The sequence below is a fragment of the Eleutherodactylus coqui genome, chromosome 3 (assembly GCF_035609145.1).
Source record: "Eleutherodactylus coqui strain aEleCoq1 chromosome 3, aEleCoq1.hap1, whole genome shotgun sequence".
NCBI classification, from domain to species: Eukaryota; Metazoa; Chordata; class Amphibia; order Anura; family Eleutherodactylidae; genus Eleutherodactylus; species Eleutherodactylus coqui.
This window is the reverse complement of record NC_089839.1, coordinates 110056361-110079087: the sequence shown is the minus strand read 5'-3', so window position 1 is coordinate 110079087 and position 22727 is coordinate 110056361. Positions and strand designations below refer to the sequence as shown.

General features: G+C 42.3%; 1 protein-coding gene across 1 annotated transcript in view; it reads right to left on the bottom strand.

Annotated features, from left to right (window-relative positions):
- Positions 1 to 20888, bottom strand: part of MYCT1 (MYC target 1) — a 65602-nt gene extending 44714 nt beyond the window's left edge. The window contains exon 1 of the mRNA XM_066595962.1: positions 20685 to 20888. Within this exon, the coding sequence (XP_066452059.1) occupies positions 20685 to 20775 (91 nt within the window). The 5' untranslated portion in view covers positions 20776 to 20888. The remainder of the gene's footprint in view (positions 1 to 20684) is intronic.
- Between the last annotated feature and the right edge of the window lie 1839 nt (positions 20889 to 22727).

Here is a 22727-nt window from a genome sequence, read left to right as displayed (position 1 = left end):
CAAGTGGGAATAAAGATAAATCCATGAGCTCAGCTTGTGACTATAAACATTCTCGCCATTAGTATTGTTCAGAACCGTTTTGTATGCTGCAATTGGTAAAATGTCTATTTATATATAAAATATATTTAACCTCTTCAAGACTAGAGATTTTTCATTTTCTATTTTCATTTTCTTCATCCCCACCTTTTCTAACAAAAAAAGCTATGTGAGGACTTGCTTGTACGAGTTGTATTTCTAACATTTTCATCTAACATACCATATATCACTGAGAAATTTCAAACAATTTTTAAGTGGAGTGAAATTAAAAAAATTCAACTGGGCATTTTTTTGGCCCAGGTTCAGGGGGTTAATTGTTACAGCATGGGGCAGTAAAAGTGACATCTGAGGATTGTTCCTTTAGTCATTATGATTAAAGCAATATCAAATTTAAATAGTTTTTGGGAGTGAGTAGTTTGGCTGCTGGACTGCATAGCGGCTTAGTGCAGAGCTCCTACACAATCAGGGCCTGTAAGTGACATTACAGCATCTACATAACATACCAAACGGGTCCAAACTGTTGCTGATCTCTCCAGGATGCCTTGGAGGGGGAAGAGATCAGGTGTTAAAACAGGCAAGCCTATTAATCTGTTCTTTTTGCCATCCCCACCAAGAGACCAAGATGGCGTGGCCAGCAGCTTGCAGAGTAGCTTCCCTGCTTCAGAGACTGTGGAGCTCTTGCCTGAACATACAGAATTTACAGAGACAAAGGCATGGTTTCCACACTTCGCACAGTGAAGTTTTCCTTCCTAGCCTGCTACTCCAATTGCTTCAGCAAATCATCTCTCGGAGAGAGGACTCGTGGATACAAGCTGGAAGTCCCTGCATTAACAAGATCATCATCATCATCAACTGCAAGCCACATGGTGTCTGCAGCCTCTTCTTTCTCTGCTAGCTCAGAGAAACAAAGGTAGAGACTGGACACTCTAGAGGAGCCTTCTGACAAAAGGGTGAGAGACACATCACATACTATATCTTTACCCTTAGCAGACATTTTGGATGGTATTCCGGTGACAGACACATCAGTTACAGGCACTACTATGAAAGCTATGCTGAAATGCCTACAAATTTCCATGCAAACCAGTTTCACACAGCGTATTCAACCCATCAACTGCGCCACCATTGAGGAAGAACAGAGAATTAATCATGTGGAGACAAAAATGGAAGACTTTGCAACCTCGAATAATTCCCTCATAGATGCACACTATAATCTGGAGTCAAAACCTAAATGACTGCGAACTATGGTGACTGACCTGGAATATAGGCCATGCCACAAAAGTGTGAAATTTATATTTCTTTCAGAAAATGTGTCTACCTCTGAACTTTTACAATATCTTTAGTGCCTCATGAGAGTGTTGCTGCCAAAGTATCCAGCACAAGACTTTATAAATGGCAGATATATCATACCAAGGGATTTTTTGATCCATATTAATTTTTTCCACATTAAGGTGGCAAAATCAATAGAGGAGTTTAACCCCTTAGTGACGGAGCTTTTTTGCTTTTTTCAATTTTTGTTTTTTCCTACTCCCTTTTAAAAAATCGTAGCTCCTTTATTTATCCATCGACGTCGCTGTATAAGGGCTTGTTTTTTGCGGGATGAGTTGTATTTTTCAATGGCACTATTTATTGTACCATATAATTTACTGAAAAACTTTTTAAAAATTCTAAGCGGAGAGAAATGGAAAAAAAATGACATTCCACCATCTTTCGGTGCGTCCTGTTTCTACGGCGCACAAACTGCAACAAAAACGACCTGATATTTTTATTCTATGGGTCAGTACAATTACTACGATACCAAACTTATATAGTATTGTTTTTGCTGTAGTACTTGTATTTTTTTTTTAAGATATTTAATTTTTTTCAATTATTTTCTGCAGTCATATTGTGCGTGGGATAACTTTTTTATTTTTCCGTCGACGTAGTTGAGCAAGGGCTCATTTTTTGCGGGATGTCCTGTAGTTTCTGATAGTATCAATTTGGAATACATACGACTTTTTGATCGCTTTTTATTGCGTTTTTTCTGGGAGAGAGGGTAACTAAAAAAGTGTATTTCTGGCGTTCTTTATTTTTTTTTTTTCGGACGACGTTCACCGTACAGAAAAAATAATGCACTACTTTGATAGATCGGACTTTTACTGACGCGGCGATATCAAATACATATTTTTATTTTATGATTTAGATTTTTTAATAATAGATATGGCAAAAGGGGGGTGATTTAAACTTTTATAACTTTTTTTTTTTTTTTTTAACAATTAAAAAAACTTTATTGATTTTTTTTTTTTACTTTACTTTGAAGTCCCCCTGGGGGACTTTAACATGCGATGCTTTGATCGCTCCTGCAGTATGACGTAATGCTATAGCATTACGTCATACTGCTTTTTGACAGACAGTCTATCAAGCCACCCTGTGTGGATGGCTTGATAGGCAGTCTGTTAAGGCAGCCCTGGGGCCATTCATTAGGCCTCCGGCTGCCATGACACCTGCACGGTTTCCCCAATCTCACCGCGGGGGGGGCGTGCGGGGGATTTAAATGCCGCTGTCAGAATTGACAGCAGCATTTAAAGGGTTAATAGCCGCGATCGGCCGAACGCGGCTTATGCCCGCGGGTGTCAGCTGTAATAAACAGCTGACGCCCGCGCTGTATGGAGGGAGATAGCGGCGCTACCTCCCTCCATACACGTCCTGCAACAGCAGGACGTAGTTTTACGATAACGCCGTCACTAAGGGGTTAAGAGGGGACTAGATGTCTTTCTAGGGCGCTATGATATTACAGGATATAGACATTAGGTGACCAGCGGGGTTGTTCATCTCAAGTTTGCCCTCCTCTGAACAGACAAGGGGGATGTTGAATCAGGCTGAACTAGATGGACATTGTTTTCATTCAGCCTAACATACTATGTAACTAAGAAGAAATTACTATCTGCTGCTAGAAAAGCAAATCCTGTACCTGCTCCATATCATTTGCTATCTTTATATACAGACTTGTCTACAGCAACTGTGGCTCAAAGGCGATATCTACTTCCCTTGTTACGATACAGGGAACAAAAATCCTGTGCAGATGGGGATTTCCTGTACGTCTTCTGATCACCAAAGACAATACCAATTTCATTGTTGAATCCTTGGAAGATGGAATTTCCCTCTTAAAACAATGGAATTTAGAGGTCTCTATACCTGCCAAACATCAGAGCCAAACTCCTCAACACTTACGGAAAGCATGGCGTACAGAATGGCGTACTGTGAAATCATGCAAAAAAGCACTTTGCTGTTTTGTTTATCCAGTTGCTGTGCTATCTTGGATTAACAAACCAGGAACACATGAGGACTTATATTTCCAAACAAGTTAGACAGTTGATTAGAGCGGTCATGCTGTTTCCTTTCTTACTCACTGTGTAATGAGAACTTGTTTGATGTTACTGTTGCATATCTTTGCTTTCTATTTTTTCTGTTTTTACTTCTATACCTGGTAGACACTATGGTTCACATGGTATATGGAAGATATTTCCATGCAATCAAAAACCCACAACTAGGACTATAAGATTAGCCTTGTATCTATGCCTTTTTCATTTACTGTTCAATATTATAATTAAAATTATATAATCAATTTCAAAGGTTTAAATAGCCGTCAAAAAAAGCATATATGTGGGGAAATGTGAAATCATTATCACCAGATATTTTTTATGCACAGGAAATACACAGTTTCAAAAGATGCGTATAAAACGGCCATTCTATTCTAACATATTTCATTCCCACTACAACTGCAAATCTAAGGGAATGTTGTTGGCGCTAAAAAAATGTTGTTGCCTCTCAACTCATTAAAGTGGAAATAGACACTCAGAGCAGATATGTCATTCTAATGTGTTCCATAAAAAACAAGATCTATGCCATAGCTTCCATCTACACCCCAAACAAAAAACAAAGGAATTTTACTCATAGAATCAAAACAATCTATTTATTTGAGGAGATTTCAACGCAGTCTTTGAGGTTATTATGGACATTACTTCTACACTATGCAGACATCTCCAGTCCTTGGGTGACTTGAGGGAGGAACTTTTTGATGCCTGTGGAGCTATGTATAGCTCTGAGAAAGATTATTCCTTAAACTCACCTCACAAGTCCACAATAGCTAGCAACGAATTGACATGTTTATAATCAACAGGAATTTATTGTTGCTTTCTTGAAAACCCATGATTAAGGCTATAATGTGGTTTGATCATGCTGCCATATCTCTAACTATCGAGCAATAGCATATCCAAACACCAACTTATCTGTGGCATAGTAACAATTTCCTATTATCTCAGACAAAACATAAGAACATTATTGAAAAAGTCCTAAAATAATACTTCAATATCAATGCACTTCAGGAGATAAATCCCCAGGTTTTATGGAAAACACACAAAGCATATATAAGGGGCTAATTCATAAATACTACTCACAAAACAACAAATCTGGAAATTTATTGACCCCTCACCTCAAAGCCTAACATCTTAAACAACGGATCCCATCTATAATAAGCCCAAACAATATTGGGAAATTAGCGACTCCAATAGATACAGCAAATAGTGTCCGTGATTATTATTCATTATATAATTTAAAAGACGAACCTTTCGTGTTTCTGGGAGAAGCCCATCATGTTCAGGCGTTCTTACAAAAGATTAATCTACCCACCCTCTCTGCTGCCCAGAAATCCATTGCTTCCCCGATTGCAATAATAGACTTTCCAATTAGCAGCTAAATAAGTTTCTTCCGCCCCCCTCTCCCCCCAAAGAAAAAGCTCTAATAGGTCAGTCTTTCTTAAACAGGAAAAAATCCATATACTCCCAAAAATTTCAGCCCATATTATTGAACACATATTTTAAAATTTATTCTAAAATATTATCTAGATTGGCACCAATTTTACCAACTTTAATTGGGGAAGAAAAAGTGGTATTTGTGAAGATTTATCAAGCACTAGATAATACAGGAAAACTTGCTGCAGTCTTATTATGTTTGGATGCAGTAAAAACAATTGATTGCATAAATTGGGAATATGTGATTTTGAAAAAATAATTGCTTTGAAGGGTCGTTTTTCCAAGCTATATCTACATTGTACTCTGATTCCTCAGCTCGTGTCTTTACTAATGAGGCATTATCAACAGATCACGTGCTCCTCCATCTCTCACATGAACGGTTTGGCTCCTCCATCTCAGACACGCTCGACTCGGTTCCTCAGTCTCACACACGCTCGTCTCCTCTTTCTCACACACACTTGGCTCCTCTGTCTCACACGCGCATGGCTCGCTCCTCCGTCTCACATGCGCTGGCTCGTCTCACATGCGCTGGCTCAGCTCACATGTGCACGGCTCAGCTCCTCCATCTCACACCCGCACTGCTCGGCTCCTCCATCTCACACCTGCATGGCTCAGCTCCTCCGTCTCACACGTGCACGGCTTGTCTCCACCATCTCACACGTGCATGGCTCACTCCTCCGTCTCACACGCGCTGGCTCAGCTCACATGTGCACGTCTCACATGTGCACGGCTCGGCTCCTCCATCTCACACCCGCAAGGCTCGGCTCCTCCATCTCACACCTGCATGGCTCAGCTCCTCCGTCTCACATGCGCACGGCTCCGCTCCTCCGCCTTACATGCGCACAGCTCGGCTCCTCCATCTCACACCTGCACGGCTTGGCTCCTCCCATCTCACACGCACGGGTTAGCTCCTCCGTCTCACACACGCACGGCTCCAAACACTCTCTGAATACATCCTGATGGGACACACACTGCAGGTCACACAGCAGAGCCCTGCATACACTGAGGGAAGAAACCTCTCACATAGGTGATTGATCACATGATGGTGACATCACCATAGGTCCTGTAAGCACAGTGCTGCTGTCTGGCTCTGCAGATGTTTAATAAACTGAAGGACATGTGATGACATCGCTGTCATGCGATCAGGGGTGAAGGTCAGAGCCGAGGTGACTGATCACGTGACGTGATATCATCAAGGGTCCTGTGAGCACATGGGTGCTGTCAGGCTCGGCATGATTTATGCTTCAGGACCTGTGAGGATGTCACAGTCATGTGATCAGGGGTGGAGCATGTAACGCACTCACACACGGACTCACTGACAAGTGGTCATTAGTACTTTGACTAGAACCTTTAGCTCAAGCCCTTAGAGAAAATTTTTCACTTAAAGGAGTCCAAATTGGAGAACGTTCATACTTTATATCCTTATATATGCAGACAACATCATATTATTTTTAACAGATCTTATAAACTCCCTAACTACGCCCTGGAGATCATCACAGACTTCGTTGAGATCTCCTACTATAAGATTAGTACGCAAAAAAAAATCACAGCTTTTGCTAAATCAGTCTAGTAATACTGTATTATCTTCAGAATAAATCATTTGTTTGCAATACGAAGGTATGATATATTTGGATATTACAATAACCGCTTTACATAAAAATATATATCATTGTAATTATGTCCCCATGCTAAATGTACTACAAGAGGAAGCCCTAAGAGTCTCTAAGTTTGAAGTATCATGGCTGGGAAGGATAGCCTTAAAATGCTTTTACTACCCAAATTACTATATTTGTTTTGTTCTCTCCCCATTGCCCTACCAAAATGGTTTTTCACTGCCATAAACTGATTATCACATTTTATCTGAGCACAAAGGAAACCATGACTAGTTAATAATATGCTTACAAAAGATAGGTGGGTAGGAGGACTGAACCTCTCAGATATTTATGATCCTTACTTAGCTACACATGTATCACAGCTAGCCTCATGGTGGGGATCTGAGTCCCAGAAACACTGGGTCCATGTTGATAATCATTTGGCAGCCCCAGTTTCAATTAAATTTTTGCTCATACTCCCCTTGTGGCAACTACATTTACCAACTTATCTCTCTCCATTAATCCAAATTTATTCAACATGGAAAATATTCCATAACCACACAAAATCTCAAAGACTTCTTCAAACAGAATATATCACATTGGAACTGCTCCAATACACTATCCCCTCTGTGAACATTTCCAAGTGGATCTCATTAGGTATTACCTCTATGTCACAATTATGACAAGGTGAATCACTTAAATCCTTTGAACAACTAGTGTCTCAGCACCATTTGACCCCTCAGATTATTATCAATACCTACAAATTCAACACTTTCTAAACAGCCATAAACTCTCTTCACTTCAGGGGAACCCAACTATATTTAGAATATTTATCAGAGACTAAAAGGCTAACGCCTGCTGACACATTATTGAATGACAGAATAACCTTCCAAAATATATACCCTTTGAAGGAATAGGAAAGGGAACTTGCCCTGAGAGTTAATTATAAAAATGGAATGACACATAGATCACTCAATTATAGTTTCCATGTATAAACAATAGTGAAAATCACTTTACATTGGTATTATACTCAAGTCCACTTATCCTAAATTTTTCCCAATTGCTCAGCCACCTGCTGGATAAATTATAGTGATGGGTACATTATTGCATATTCTGTGAAATTGCCGATCTCATTGTAGATTTTGTGACTCAGTATTCTAGATATCATCATCTTTGGTGGGTTGTATAGTGCCAAAGTGCACCTCTTTAATCTTACTGAACATAGTTGAACCTTGGTGGAATTGTATGAAACCCTATTAGAATGCAAAATACCGGCTGGAAAAGCTTTGATGCTCCTAATATATAAGAGATATATAAGAGACTTCGTTTAATAAACCAGACATAATTTTGGCAAGCAATTGCATCACACTTTCTAAATGTCATTATTTGTGAAGAGGATGGTTAACCAGCATTTATTATATGGCGGGTGGATCATAAATCTCACCCTTGAGTTAAACTAATAACTTCGGGATCCACGGCAAAATAGAGCATGCTACGATTTGTTTTCTGGACCAGAAGGTCCGCAAAACAAACCAGCATGCTTTAATTAAGCTGCACACGCCCATGTCTCCCTATGGGCATCTTGAACTGCGGATCAAGTGATTCCGCAATTCAAACCTGCCTGTGGACATGAGCCCTAAGCCTAGAGGTGGGAAAGAGTGAATAGTGAACGGAGTGCTCCGGCCAGTGTCAGTGTATGTAATCAAATTTTCACTGTCAGGCAATGATTCAATGGATAAAGGTTCTGTAAATAGGGCTGAGGTGGCTGGGTGATTTGACCCTGGGCCCTCCTGCCTTGCGGCCCCATATTTATTGTGTGGTCAGTCTCTAATGGTAGCATGGCACTGAAATCAAATGTATGCCAAATTGACAATTTTTTACATATGTCTGGTCAATATAAGTCTATGGAAACATTACAGAATGCTCATTTGAATTCATTTGCTTTTCTGGATTTAGATTATATTTTGAGGGCTTTGAAACCAGTTACTGGTTTTCCATAGAGTTATGATATCAACATACAATATTTTCAGCTTCTGGGAGTGTTGCAGTAATAACTATCTTTATCTACATAGAGAGAATGGTCATGTCTAACAATCACAATCCTGTCACAGCTTTCTGAGAATCCCAAATCCTGAGATCTACTAATAAATTAGGATCAGGGAAATTATTCACAATCTCTAGCCTCGCTCCCCGTAATAAAAGGCACTCCTGTGTATGTATATATGTATGCAGATCTATGTATGTACGGAGTATGTTTATTTCTGGTAGAAGTACCCCATGTCATAGGCGTACCGGCAGGGGGCGCCGGGGTCGCAACGGCGACCTGGCCCCTGCGCTTGAGGGGGCCCAGAGGCCGCCCTCCACCATATACAGGTACACTTTCAGTTTGCACTGTCGGTAGCTGCATGCTTAGTGCGGTCCGTCCGACAGCACGAGCTATAGACGAGAGTAGGAGAATGGAGGAGGAAGGACTTGCAGAGAGGACATATCTCTCTCTCTCATATCTATCTCATATCTCTCTCATAGCTATCTATCTCTGAATCTCTCTCATATCTATGTATCTATCCATCTATGTATCTATCAATCTCTCTCTCTTAGGCCTCATGCCCACTTACACGCACGGATTTCACTGCTGAATCCCGCAGTGAAATCCGTACATGCCCGCGGACATGGAGAGGGAAAATATATTACACTTACCTCTCCGGACGCTGCGGGGCTCTCCTTTATGCAAGCCAGATCGTCTTTCTTCCGGTCGGCGGACGTGCTCGGCACGCCGGCAGCGTGCTGCGTGTATGCGCACCAATTTTTAAAAAAATCTTCGGCTCTGTCACGGCGCAGCACGAAAACAGCTGCAGCTGTGCCACAGATATGAACGGCTTCCATAGGCTTCAATGGAAGCCGCGGGAACTGTCTGTGTGGCAGATTCACAGGAAAATAGAGCATGCTGCGATTTCTTCCTGTGAGTGTGACCTGCACGCCGGAAAGGAATCCCATCTGCATGCTTTTAGCTGCCCTACCGATGCTAATGCATCCCTATGGACAGCAAAATGCACAGATCTCCCGTGCGGGTGCCACGCACAGATTTTATAACTAAAATCCGCACGTGGACATTGGCCCTCAGGTATCGGTACGGGGCGAGGGTTAAAAAATCCCCAGGGGGGCCCGAGCTGAACTTTTGCACCTGGGCCCCTGAGCCTTTAGGTACACCCCTTCCCTTGGTGGACTTGAACTTGCAACCGCTAGATCTCTTATACACTATAAGGATATGTTGACACAGAGCAGAAATGCTGCAGAGTTTCCACAGCCAAAAGTCCTGCAGCAAAACCAACAGCATTTTCCCATCCAAAACAGTGACAAAATCGGCAGATACAGCACTTCCCCTCACCTCCCAATTATTTGCATTATGCAGCCTTTCATGCGGTGCCCAGCAACCTCTAATGTGTGCAGCGCCACAGCTCAAGTGATATGCAGCTAATTCAGAGTCAAAATCCGTTTTGATGCTATGGATATTGAACGTTTTGGATGCGGAAATGCTTCGGAATTTGCCATTGTGAGAATTCTGCCGCATTTCTATCTCACGTAAACGTACCCTAATGGAATACTATGATATTGTATTTTGCTGTATTTTAGCAGGCTGTCTATTCCTCATGTGTCACAGACATCCCTAATAGTCAAAAGATCATGGCAGCCCTGTAATAGTATTACAGCAGGAGGGGAGGGGCATTTAGGACATTTAAATTCAGATTGAGCAGGACATTTAAAGTGTTAATAGCCACAATCAGAGATTTCTCCAATTATGGCTGTGGCAGGCGGGGCTATGTGTGGAGCAGGTTTGGCTCCCATGCGCACTCCATCCAGTTGTGGACAGTTATAAATGTCCTAGCTCCACAGGGTATGTGCTGTTAGGACGTATATAGGTATATGTGTGAAGGGAATGGGTTAAAGACTTCAATCCTGAAGCTGTACTGTTACTTTCTTCAATAACCTCTTCTGCCATCCATCATGAACCACACCTTGCCAGTGTGCATCCTAACTCCCACTCCCTATGTCCTACTCCCAGGTTCCGGCACCTATCAGCAGGCTGCAGGGATGCAGGACTTTTCATGCTAACTGCAGGGATGTACGTCACGATGGATGATAGAAAGGGTATTAAAGAAAGTTACAGTACAGCTTCAGTACAGAGATCTGTAAAGAAGAAATAAGAGAGCAGTCAGGAAAAAGCTGGCACAGAGAGTGGTCTTATTACTGTCGAACAAGCAGAGAAGAGCTTAGTACACTGACTGGCACAAAATGGAGCTTATTACTGTAAGGGGCACAAAGTGGGGCGATTTCTTACAGTAGGTGCAACAGAGCAAGGCTTATTACAGTGGTGGATTATTACCATTGGATAACAGAGGTGGCTATTTACTCTGGGGACAGTTGGGGGCATAAACATTTTGTGGTGTGCACAGTGGGGGAATTATTACTATTGTGTAGGCAGAAATGAGAAAAGCATTAGAAGTATCGGCAGGGTGGGAAGAGCGTGCAGAGACGAGTCATGGCTCGAAGTCTTCATGGCGGTCCAGACCAGATAGAGAGAGTGTTTTGTTTGGACTATTGGGATTAAGTGCTGGTTTGCAGTAAAGCAGGACAGAAGTGAATCCTATGAGGAGCAGAGTAGCTGCACTGAGGGAATACAGAGGAGTAGCTGCATCTACAGAAATAGAGCTGAGAGTCAGTGTGTGAATCCCAACTCCGCCCCACTGGTCTAGAACCCACCCTGAAACTGAAGAATGGGGAGGCTCCAGAAGCAAGTTAGGGATATCACGATGGGTAATGACTGCCAGACTAGTATAAGACAGACTGTAGTACAGATGTGAGACTACAGTGGTGCCCTGTAAAGCGCCAAATCAAAACCCTTCTGACCTGTATTATGGTATTAGGATCAATGTGACCCCCACCACCACCACCACCTGCACATGCTCAAGCCAGAGTTCTCAAGCTACAGAGTCAGGACTATTGAATATGCTGAGGAAGTTAGGGTACGGACCCAAATAGTAGCCTTCGGGTGGCCAGGACAGGGTGTGGCAAAAAACCACGAGGCATGCAAGTCCATGTGCTTTGTAGTTTTCAAAATTACCTGTTTGTTGATAATTAACCCCTTAGTGACTGGGCTTTTTTGCTTTTTTCAATTTTTGTTTTTTCCTACTCCCTTTTAAAAAATCGTAGCTCCTTTATTTATCCATCAACGTCGCTGTATGAGGGCTTGTTTTTTGCGGGATGAGTCGTATTTTTCAATGGCACTATTTATTGTACCATATAATGTACTGAAAAACTTTTTAAAAACTCTTAGCGGAGAGAAATGGAAAAAAACGACATTCCACCACCTTTCGGTGCATCCTGTTTCTACGGCGCACAAACTGCAACAAAACGACCTGATATTTTTATTCTATGGGTCGGTACGATTGTTACGATACCAAACTTATATAGTTGTTTTTTTTTGCTGTAGTACTTGTATTTTTTTTTTAAGATATTTAATTTTCTTCAATTATTTTCTGCGGTCATTTTGTGCGCGCAATAATTTTTTTATTTTTCTGTCGACGTAGTTGAGCAAGGGCTCAATTTTTGCAGGATGTCCTGTAGTTTCCGATAGTATTAATTTGGAATACATACGACTTTTTGATCGCTTTTTATTGCATTTTATCTGGAAAACAGGGTAACTAAAAAAGTGTATTTCTGGCATTCTTTATTTTTTTTTCGGACGACGTTCACCATGCAGGAAAAATAATGCACTACTTTGATAGATCGGACTTTTACAGACGCGGTGATACCAAATACATATTTTTATTTTATGATTTAGATTTTTAGTAATTGATATGGCAAAAGGGGGGTGACTTAAACTTTTATAACTTTTTTTTTTTTACAATTTAAAAAACTTTATTGATCTTGTTTTTTACTTTACTTTGAAGTCCCCCTGGGGGACTTTAACATGCAATGCTTTGATCGCTCCTGCAGTATGACGTAATGCTATAGCATTACGTCATACTGCTTTTTTACAGGCAGTCTATCAAGCCACCCTGTGTGGATAGCTTGATAGGCAGTCTGCTAAGGCAGCCCTGGGGCCATTCATTAGGCCCCCCGCTGCCATGACACCTGCACGGATCCCCCGATCTCACAGCGGGGGGGCTGTGCGGGACCCCCAAACTGCGTTCGGGGGATTTAAATGCCGCTGTCAGAATTGACAGCGGCATTTAAAGGGTTAATAGCCGCAATCGGCCGAATGGCCGAGCTATTGCCCGTGGGTGTCAGCTGTAATAAACAGCTGACGCCCACGCTGTATGGAGGGAGATAGCGGCGCTACCCCCTCCATACACGTCCTGCAGCTGCAGGACGTAAAAACACTATAGGGTGGTCACTAAGTGGTTAATGGCCACGTGGTTTTGTGGATAAAACTGATATTTATCTGTAAAACCACACAGCTATTTTACAATCCATGCCTTTTTGTGTTGTCTTACCCTAAGGCTGCTTTCAAAATCGCACAAATATAAACCCCATTTTTTTGAATGGAGTCATATACATGAACAATGTTTTCCCGCACTGCGATGCAGGAAAAAAATCGTGGCATGTTCTCACCTTTCAAATTCCTCTGAATGCATCACCCATGGTTTTCAATGGGACTGTAAAACACAGAGTGCTATGCGAGGTTTGCTATTGAGAACAATGGGAGACACTTGTCAATCCTCCACCACAGCTGAAGATCACAATTTCCTAGAAGTGATGAAAGGTGTTTTTGACAGAAAAACGCCTTGCATACGTGGGTACCTTGCACGTTCACGAGCGCGATATCACGCTCGCAAGTGTAGAGGAAGCCTAAACCTGCAAATCCTTACCCTAAAGCTACATACACACAAATGTGAATCTCATCCGTGTTTTGTGCGATGCAAGATGCACAAAACTCCCGCGAATATGAACTTTATTCTTTTGAATGAAGTTATTCACATAAATTAGTTTTTTCCTCACAGCAATGCTGCGAGGTTTAAAAATTGCTGCATATCCTATTTTTCAGTGTTCTCTCGGAATGGCTCGCCTACTGTTTTCAATGGGATCTATAAGGACATTGCATGCACCTGCAAGCCGTGTAATGTGATGTTTCCTATTGAAATCAATGAGAAATACTTGTGATCCTCTGACACACAATTTTGAATGAAAAACACCTGACATCCGCCTGTGAAATGCACGTTGGCAAGCGCGATATTGGGACAAGTTTCACTTGCAGACCCGTGTGATTGGTTGTAATGGCCGTGCATTTTTTAGGCTGAAAGAGGTAGTTTTGGGCAAAAACATGCAGACTCTCAGTTTCCACTGACGTCACGGTCGCGTTGCCGCCGTCCTGTATGGATCTACCCCAATAGTGGAGCACCACTGCAACATCTTCAGAAATGTGTTTCATGCTGCTGAGGTGCCCACTGCATACCTCCCAACTTTGGAGCAACAAAAAGAGGACAAGTGCAGTGGCACGCAGCACCAAATTTTTAGGGTAGGCCACTCCTCTTTTATACGAAGCCACACCCTGTTTTTTTAATTCGTCTTTACAAAACTCCCTTTTTGTGAAAAAAAAGGACACATAAGGTGCCGCTGCGTTCATAAAGATCTGCACTATAAGTATTATATTTGTTCTATCACACCGCGAATGGTGCAAAAAAGTGCCACAATTGCTATTTATCCGCTTCCTAAAAAACACAATAAAAAGGGATCAAGAAGTTGCATATAGCCTAAAATGGTACTAAAACTGCAACCTGTCCTGCAATAAACAATACCTAACAAAGCTTAGTTGGCGAGGAAATATAACTGTTATGGGTCATTGAATGCGATGATGGAAATACATTTTTAAAAGGGTATTCATTAGGCGTCTTTCACACGGGGAGCTGGGCACGCAAAAAACATGTGCTTAAATACACGCAGCTATTAGAACCAATGGTTTCCTATAGGAGCATTCAGATAAATTAAGCTGAATGCTCCCATATGCAGAAGTGGTAAAAAAAGAAAAAAAAAAATGTCAATATCTCCATAAACGTCTAGACCCAATAAATGAAGTTAACATATTCTTTATAATGCCAAAAAAGCAAAGAAAAGGAAAAAAATGGGAAAAGAAGGGCCAGAATTGCTGATTTTTTGTCATTTGCAAGCCAAGAAATACAATAAAAACTGATCAAAAAGTCACATATAGAGCTAAAATGGTACCAGTAGAAACTACAACTCGTCCCAGAACTATTCACAGCAGCCAATAGCCACATGATTCTGCCAGTAATCATGTGTCCATTAGCTGCAGCAGTAGGTTTGGCTTGGCCAGTGTGGTCTTAGCTTAACGCTGATGATAGTGCCATATTTCTCATGCCCTGCCCTGGCTGACCCTCACCACACAGGCAAACGGGATCTCATTATTAACCTTTGTTGGGACCCATCAATTGCTTGTATATTTTAAACACCAGCTACACTGATGAAGGGGTTATCCCCAAAACATGTTTTCATATACTGATCAGATGTTTTATTAAATAAAAGAAGTTTTCCACACCTTTGTTCAATAACTGCATGCTTTAACCTGGGGTGTTGCGCCATTTCCACTGCCAGTTTTTAGTCCTATTCTCTAGTGCCGTATTTTGGCCCCCGAAAACCAATCATCATAGGAATTTATGAAGCTCAGAGTTAAGATCAGCAGACATACACTTCTGTATTACGGATGTAAAATGGAGGCCAAAGTATAGCAGTTTGTCATCAGCTTTATTGTCCATCAAGTATTATCAGTGCAGTTTGTACTGTGCTGTGAGGGCCGGCCTCACTGACTGACCAGCCCACCAGGAATCTGTCTGGCAGATTACCTGTCTACCCTTTCTAATGTATGACTGAGGAGGTGGGAGAGGGGGCAGGACATGCTGACTGCGACTGTGGGACAGCGTCCCAAATCCGGGACTGTCATACAGAATTTGGGACGATTGGGATGCATGCCACTGTGATGTTTATAACTACTATGGTTAGGACATGTTTCTGTAGAAAACATTACTGGCTTGGGCCCACTCAGGCCTTGGCTATATTTGGTGTCCCTTTCCCAATGATTAACCCCTAGGCCTTTGGGACAAATAATCTTAACAATATAACTAAGGTTTTCTGTTCACTCCACAAAGCAGAATATACTGTCACTGAAAAGCCAATAAATCTCTATAACCGCTCTTATTGCAAATTACTCAGCTAGGACTGTGTGGGTTGAGGATTCCGTGACCTCAAAGCCAACACCAAGTTCTAAAAGATATATAACTTCCCACATTTTGAACAAAAGACAGGATGTTTTTCATGATGACACTCCACATACTGCACCTGGCAGCGCAGGGCTATTTATGTGTAGTGAAATCAATGAGTAACGGCGGTTTCAGATGATCGTATTTTTGCACCCGTAAATTATACGCTCGGAATGCGCAGAGAATAGAATTCATTGATACTAACGGGTTTGTTCTCATAAATGGGTTTTGCGCGAGCAATAAGATAGGACCTGCTCTATTTTCCTGTGTATTGAGCAGCAAAGGTCCCTATAGATGTCTCAAGAAGACTTAAAATGCGTGCAAATGTGTGATACGCTGTGCAATTCCACTGGAAAAAAAAAAAACACATACCTGGACCTTATTAGGATAAATATCCTTTTAAACCACAAAAGGGGTGTCTCACGTGCGTGAACTGACCCTGTATGCGCAAAACGTACAGTACTATGTGACGATACGCTTGCAAATCTACCTTATTAAACCTTGTTCACGTCACAAATATGTTGAGCTGAGGCACGCACAATTGTGCATACAGTCATCAGAAACCACCATGAGTGCTCCTTCACACTGGCGAGGGAGATATCGGGCCAATATCGCCCTTGCCACCATGTTAAAGCCCTGCGGATACAAAGCATATTCATGTGATGAAAAGTATCTCCATCGCGGTTGTAACAGCCGCAGCAGAGGATCGCGGAGTTCTCCCATTGCTTTCATTGGGGCCGGCGATGCTGCCACTGGCCCCATTAAGAACAATGGGCAATATCGCAGGAAGATAGAACATGGTGCAATGTGTTTCCTGCATAGCATTGCATCGTGGCACCATACATGAAAACATCCCAGAACGCACAAATCCTGCACAATTTTCTTGCCAGTATGAAGGCACCCTAAGGGCTGAATTAAACAGACAAATGTGTTTTTCTCCCATTATACAGTCGTGATAACGCATACGGGACAAAAACAGGAAATACCCAGATTATACTGGTATAGTTCATATCACTATATACAGGGAGTATACATCTCCTGTATATAGAGATATCGACCATGCTAGTGTAACGCCAGTTTGACATCTACGTCAGAACCTCCGTCACAGATCCGGCTCAAAATTCCAGAAGATAAAGTGCCGTATGCATGCAAAAGCTAAGCAGCAACCAATTACGCAGCCAAAAGTGCACTGGCAGACTCTAGCTGTGACTAAGCAATGCTTGTTCTATTTTTGTGCGGGCACCGCACTGATGGTTGCGATTGAAGTCAATGGAAGCCGTCCAACTCGCTGCCCTTCCACAATTAACACTGCAGAAAGGTCACGGGACCCGTGTCACCACCTGGCGACGGTGCGGGAAAATCTAAACTGCACATGTACGGCAGCTCGCCAGCTGGATCATCCACAGTACAGAAGGCCGCCTACACACGCAAAGAAATGACAGGTTAGTGGGGTCACCAGTCAGGCACAGGGTTTAGATTCTGATGCGGGATCCTGCATCCGAAGTCTGACCCTGTCGTGTACAGCCGGCCTAACCCCAATTTTGATAACCTAGAGCTAAAATGGTCGCTTTACTACCCCTGGCTTTGAACCTTACTCCTCTACAATGTTGTTAAGACTAGGGAGCTGGTGAATCCTGGCTTTCCTGCAGAGAAACACTTGCTTCAGCTGCTCGTACTGCAGACCTCCTCCCTGCACATCCTCCTCTGACGACCTCCTATGCAGACTGACTGCTAAAGACTGCTCTGACTCTTTCACTCCTGCCTTCTTCCCGCACTTTCTCTTCTCTCCTCCCCCTCAGCATAGAGGTAAACTGAGTCGTTTCCCACTCTGAACTCCAACCACACCCTCTGACCAATCAGTGGGGACATAACATACAGCCAATTAGCAGCCAGCTGTTGCCAATCTTTTAGCTTAGGAAGGGGAGAAACAAGCTTTCTCTGATGTAAGGCACCTCCTTTGCCTCCTTGAAGCACACAGGCAGCTGTGACAGGACAATGATTGTGTGGCCATTCTGGAGGACTCTGGGCCACTCCACTGTATTGGCCATCGTCATCAGGTAAATGTCTGTCATTCCATGTGATAACATTATGGGAACTTGCTCTCCTGAGGCAAGAATTCTAGGTTTTAACACAAGTACTTTATTTAATGCCATCTCTTCCTCCAATACAAACCACACTCATATAAAGCATCCTGTTTAAAAAGAATCACAAAATAATGGTGCTAAAGGTTAACAAATGCATCACAGAACAATACAAGATCATACACTACTACAATATCCTGCATTCCACAGTAGAAAGCAACTCCCTAATACATGCATATTGCCAAAATTGCTGCAGCAAGGGAAAGTATTCTTTATAATATACTTGTAGGTCCTTAGAGGATATAAATTCCAGGGCAGTCTGCTGCAAAATAGTCAGCAAAATACAGTTGGCCCTTAAAGAAGTCTGAATTGTGGCTACTTAGTCAAAGGCTCTGATTGATAAAAGGACTGCAGGCAAGCTGTAGAGAAGCTGAGATTCCTTGAATATCTTCAGGTTAGTACAAGAACACCTCATGCTAACTTTACACTGGTGAGGGCGATATCGAGCCCTGAATCCCGCCCCGTTCGTCATCCATGTGAAAGCCCAGTGGATACAAGGCATTGTCATGTAAAAACAGAAAAGGCAGATGGCGCTGCAGAGGTATTGCTTCACCTATTGGAAGGGACCATTCCTGCAAGTCAATGTTAGACTCTTTATACAAGCATTGTAACAACGACTAGGAATTGTTACAAGGCTTGTATGGAGTTTTTTTTAACTCGAATGTCGATAAGACTTTCTAATGTTAAAAACTTGCGATTTTTGTGCAATGCATTTTTAACATTAAAAAGTCCTATTGACATTTGCATTAAAAAGACGCAGCAATATTGCGAGCCGCTGTCACCGGCCTTATTGAAAACAATGGGGCTGTGATGCAAGATCATGCAGCCAGATAGAACATGCTGTGACTTGTTTCTCGTATAGCATCGCACCACAGTGCCATGCGGGAAAAAAAATTGTAAATGGTGTTCATATTTGCACATCTTGCAATGCGCAAATCTCACACAATTTTCTCAGCCATGTAAAGCTGTCCTAATGTCTTCTAAAGAGAATTTCTCCAAAATGACTATATTACTGTACATAATAGCTATAAACTCAACTACTAATATATTAGTTAAAGGGGTTTTATCAAGACCATAAAAACTTTTCCAGCAGCTGGGCCCATTATAAAATAAAAAATTTGATCATACTCACTGAGTAGATAGCCAGGTGGAAGCACATGGCCACTGCGGCCAATCAGAGGGCGCAGCATCATGCCCCCAAACGCCTGGCATCATGGTGTCCAGGATATGAGTTCTGATGCCAGGGGTGATGCTGCAGCCTCCGATTTGCGGCAGCGGTCATGTGCTATCGTATAAAGTATTGAAAAGCATAAAATCAACTATATAGTATAAAATAGAAAATCAACTATACAATATGTAATACTACTAAACTGTCTGTTTATGCTGCATGTGCATAAAAAGTGGGACCATCACAAAAATATTGTATATTTCATAGGGTAATATTCTAATGAGGTAAATGCTTTCAGGGTGCAGTTTATAGTGTTTATTTGTACCTCCTTTTTTGGCCACCCGCACACGAATAGGTCTGATTTCAGCTGTGAGATCTTGCAGCGGAATCCAACCCTGTGCCCTGGTGGTGACTCCTGCGTACCTGTCCGCTGGCTTCGTGTGCAGGTGGCTTCAACAGCGCGGATGTGCCAGCCGTCACACCGCGCACATGCATAGTACAGAGTCTGACGCACCGTCGCTAGGCGATGACATGGATCCCGCAGACAAACTGCACTGCTCACTATGGAATGGCCGCGAGACGGGCGGCTTCCATTGACATCAATAGAAGTTGTCTGTACGAGGCCCGCACCAGAAAAAAACATGCTGCGATTTTCAACCTGCAAGTGGAAAAAAATCGCAGTGGGCAGGGATTTCCGCTTGTGGGCAGGAAAAAGCACTTTTACATAGCATGTTATGGGCAGTATTCGCTGCAGGATCCGGTGGCGCACACCCGCTCCAGATCCTGCAGCACAAATACACCTGTGTGCAGGCAGTCTTATGTGTTTTATGTATATATACACTAAAGATTCAGGTAAATCATGTGTTGTATAAGTACTGTACATTGCAACCAGGTGGGTTTCCTAATGTAAGTTGAAGCAATGTACTGAGGTTGGCTTCACACAGGAGCAAGTACATTTACACACACATTCACACCGCATTTTTGCACATCGGCGTTGCCTATTTGCACATGAAACCATTTGTTTGCAGTACCTTTTGAATGCACAAAATGTGCGCATTCGCACATGCAAAAAAACTCGCAGCCACAGTCCCGTATATTGAAATTGCTAATAAGCCTAATTACTTTCATATGCCAAATGCGCAGGAGCATAGAACGTGCTGCATTTTCTTTACATGACGGAATTGTGCAAGCAAAACACACCCTTGTGAACAAACCTATTGAAATCAATAGTTTCTATTCACTGCGTATTGCAAATACCCGCGCGAAGACGGTCATGTGAATCTGGTCTAAGTCATGTAAAAAAGTTACATAGAGAATTACTACAATTATGGTAATGTTAAAATATATAATTACATTAATCATTACTCAAGAAAAAAATACATTTCCAATAAAAAAATATATTGAAAATCACAGCTGCAGGAAGTGTTGTTAGCGAATTAAAGTAGGACACGTATGGATACATATGAACATATAGTGAATTCTAGACTAGTACAGGCCAGATCCGTCCATAGAGTTACAGGAACTTGGTCCCATTTATTTTCGGTCATATTATAATTCATGTTTTATACAATAGGGTCGGTCCCAAGAACTAACATGGTTATAATAAATCTGAAGCCTGAATCGCATATCTCTAGAGATACTAGAAGCTGTGTGATCAACCTTACAATCTCTAATAGAAATGATTCTCTTACCAACAAAATTGTCTGGTAGTGTTGTAAAGCAGGTCATGTTCTTCGGCTCCGTGTAACACGTAATGTTCTGATGAACCGTGATGTTACCCATATCCAAGGTAGGAATCTATGACAGGTAGGTCTGATTCAGTCATGCAAGGACCGACAATGTGAGTATGTGTCAGTGGCTGACTGAGTGAGTTTGTCTACATCCCTGGTGCACTTCGGTTGTGACAAAGGAAACATGAGTGTAGCACATTTCCTGCATTTATACTCATAGCGAACAAGCTACTTCTTATCTCAGGACGCCACACGGTTCCTGAGACATGGAACAATTTCCTTCTCGTCATTTCCCCAGTTGACTGCATTGACTCTAAACAATGCACAATTCCACCGCATTCTCAAATATGTTGGACTCACATTTACTGTTCTGTCACCAGTAAACAACAAGCTACAATCTCTCAGGTCCCTGAGACACCTGACTGGAAGCTGGAAGCTTTTCCTTGCTCCTCAGGACTGCACTAATGGTGAGCAATTTTCCTTGAAGGAACTGCAGTCAGTGTGAAAGTTTGTTATGAAAGATCTATAGCATTCCAGTCCTATACTAACCAGCTTCCTTAGTTCACTCTATATTACAGTTTTTCCATGAATCTTAACTTTTCCTTATCTTATAAAGCAGTCTTTTAGCCTTAGGGCTCCTCAGGGAACAAAAATTAAACCTCAGGCACACCTACCAAAAATATTTTTCACAATCTAGTAAAGAGTTAGTAATTTACAACTTTTAATGATCATTATTAGCTACTCGCACCTTAAATTTTACAGTATTTTAGAATACAAAAAAAAGGAGGCTAACTGTTTTTTATTGTGACATCCTTCCCTCTCCCCAAACAGCAATGTGCAGGCATAACGCCCCCCCCCCCTCCCCAAAAGCAGCAATGTGTGGTGTGACTCTTCTACCAAAACAGCTGTTTGTATGACACTTCCCCTCTCCCCAATTCATGTCCACTATTATTATTCTCTCTGCTCCCGTGCCCCCCGCACCTCCTCCCTTTTCTACTGCAACCAGGTCAGGGGGTAATCAAATTATTTTTAAATCAATTACCCTCCTACAAAAACTTTTCATTGCCACTTAGTGGTCTGGAACTGGACAAATGCATACGCGATCTTTCCCTCTCTCTCTCTCTCTCTCTCAACTACTCTCTGCGAAGCTGCGTCAGTGTTGTGGATGGTAATTCGCCCTGGCGCCCGAGGAGTGGGCCCACAGCCTAGGAGATAGCGGGGTAGATAAGGCCTTGTCACAGGGCTCTACCATCTCCTTTTCTGGGGGTAGCATGGGACCTGACCAAGTTACTGTTGGGGGAGTTTCACAAGGAAAACCCAATCCACGGTTTACCTTAAAGTCTTTGTCACTCATGACGCCACCGTTCCGTCCTCTTCAGTGAATCCAGAATTTGGAATACATAGTCTACACACACAGAAATAACTTTCTGAGCAAAACCGTGAATGGTCGGTAGAGCTTGTTTACTTGAAAAAACTATTAACAGTCCATAAACGTTACATCAGCCAGCATAACACAGGTGCCAAACAGGATAGTGGTGTGACAGGGAGGATTCTCAGGATGGCAGAAGAATCCACAGTCCCAGTTATCTGTGGGGTTCTGCTTCCGGTGACTCTCTTCACTTTCTCTCAAACTCTCTACCAGTACACACTCACAATTTGAAGTTGCACTCAGTGCTGCATGGCGGCTCCTCTCACTCTCTCTCTCAGTACTCCATACTAGCACCCAGGTGGCACCCAGGGCAGACATCAGGCCATCACTCAGCCTCTTCCATCTTTAAAATAGCAATAGTTATGCAACAAAGTACAATACAAAATATGGGAATGGAGGATTTTAGGGCATCATTCACATCTTCAAAATCCCTATTATATTCTAGATTTAGGGCAAAAACACATGGGCACATGCACTAATATGCTCACCACTCAATAGCGTATGAACTTTGCCTTTTTCTGACTATTCAAACTCCGTGCTAGTGCGTGCAAGTTTGAAAACAAACAAACCTGGAA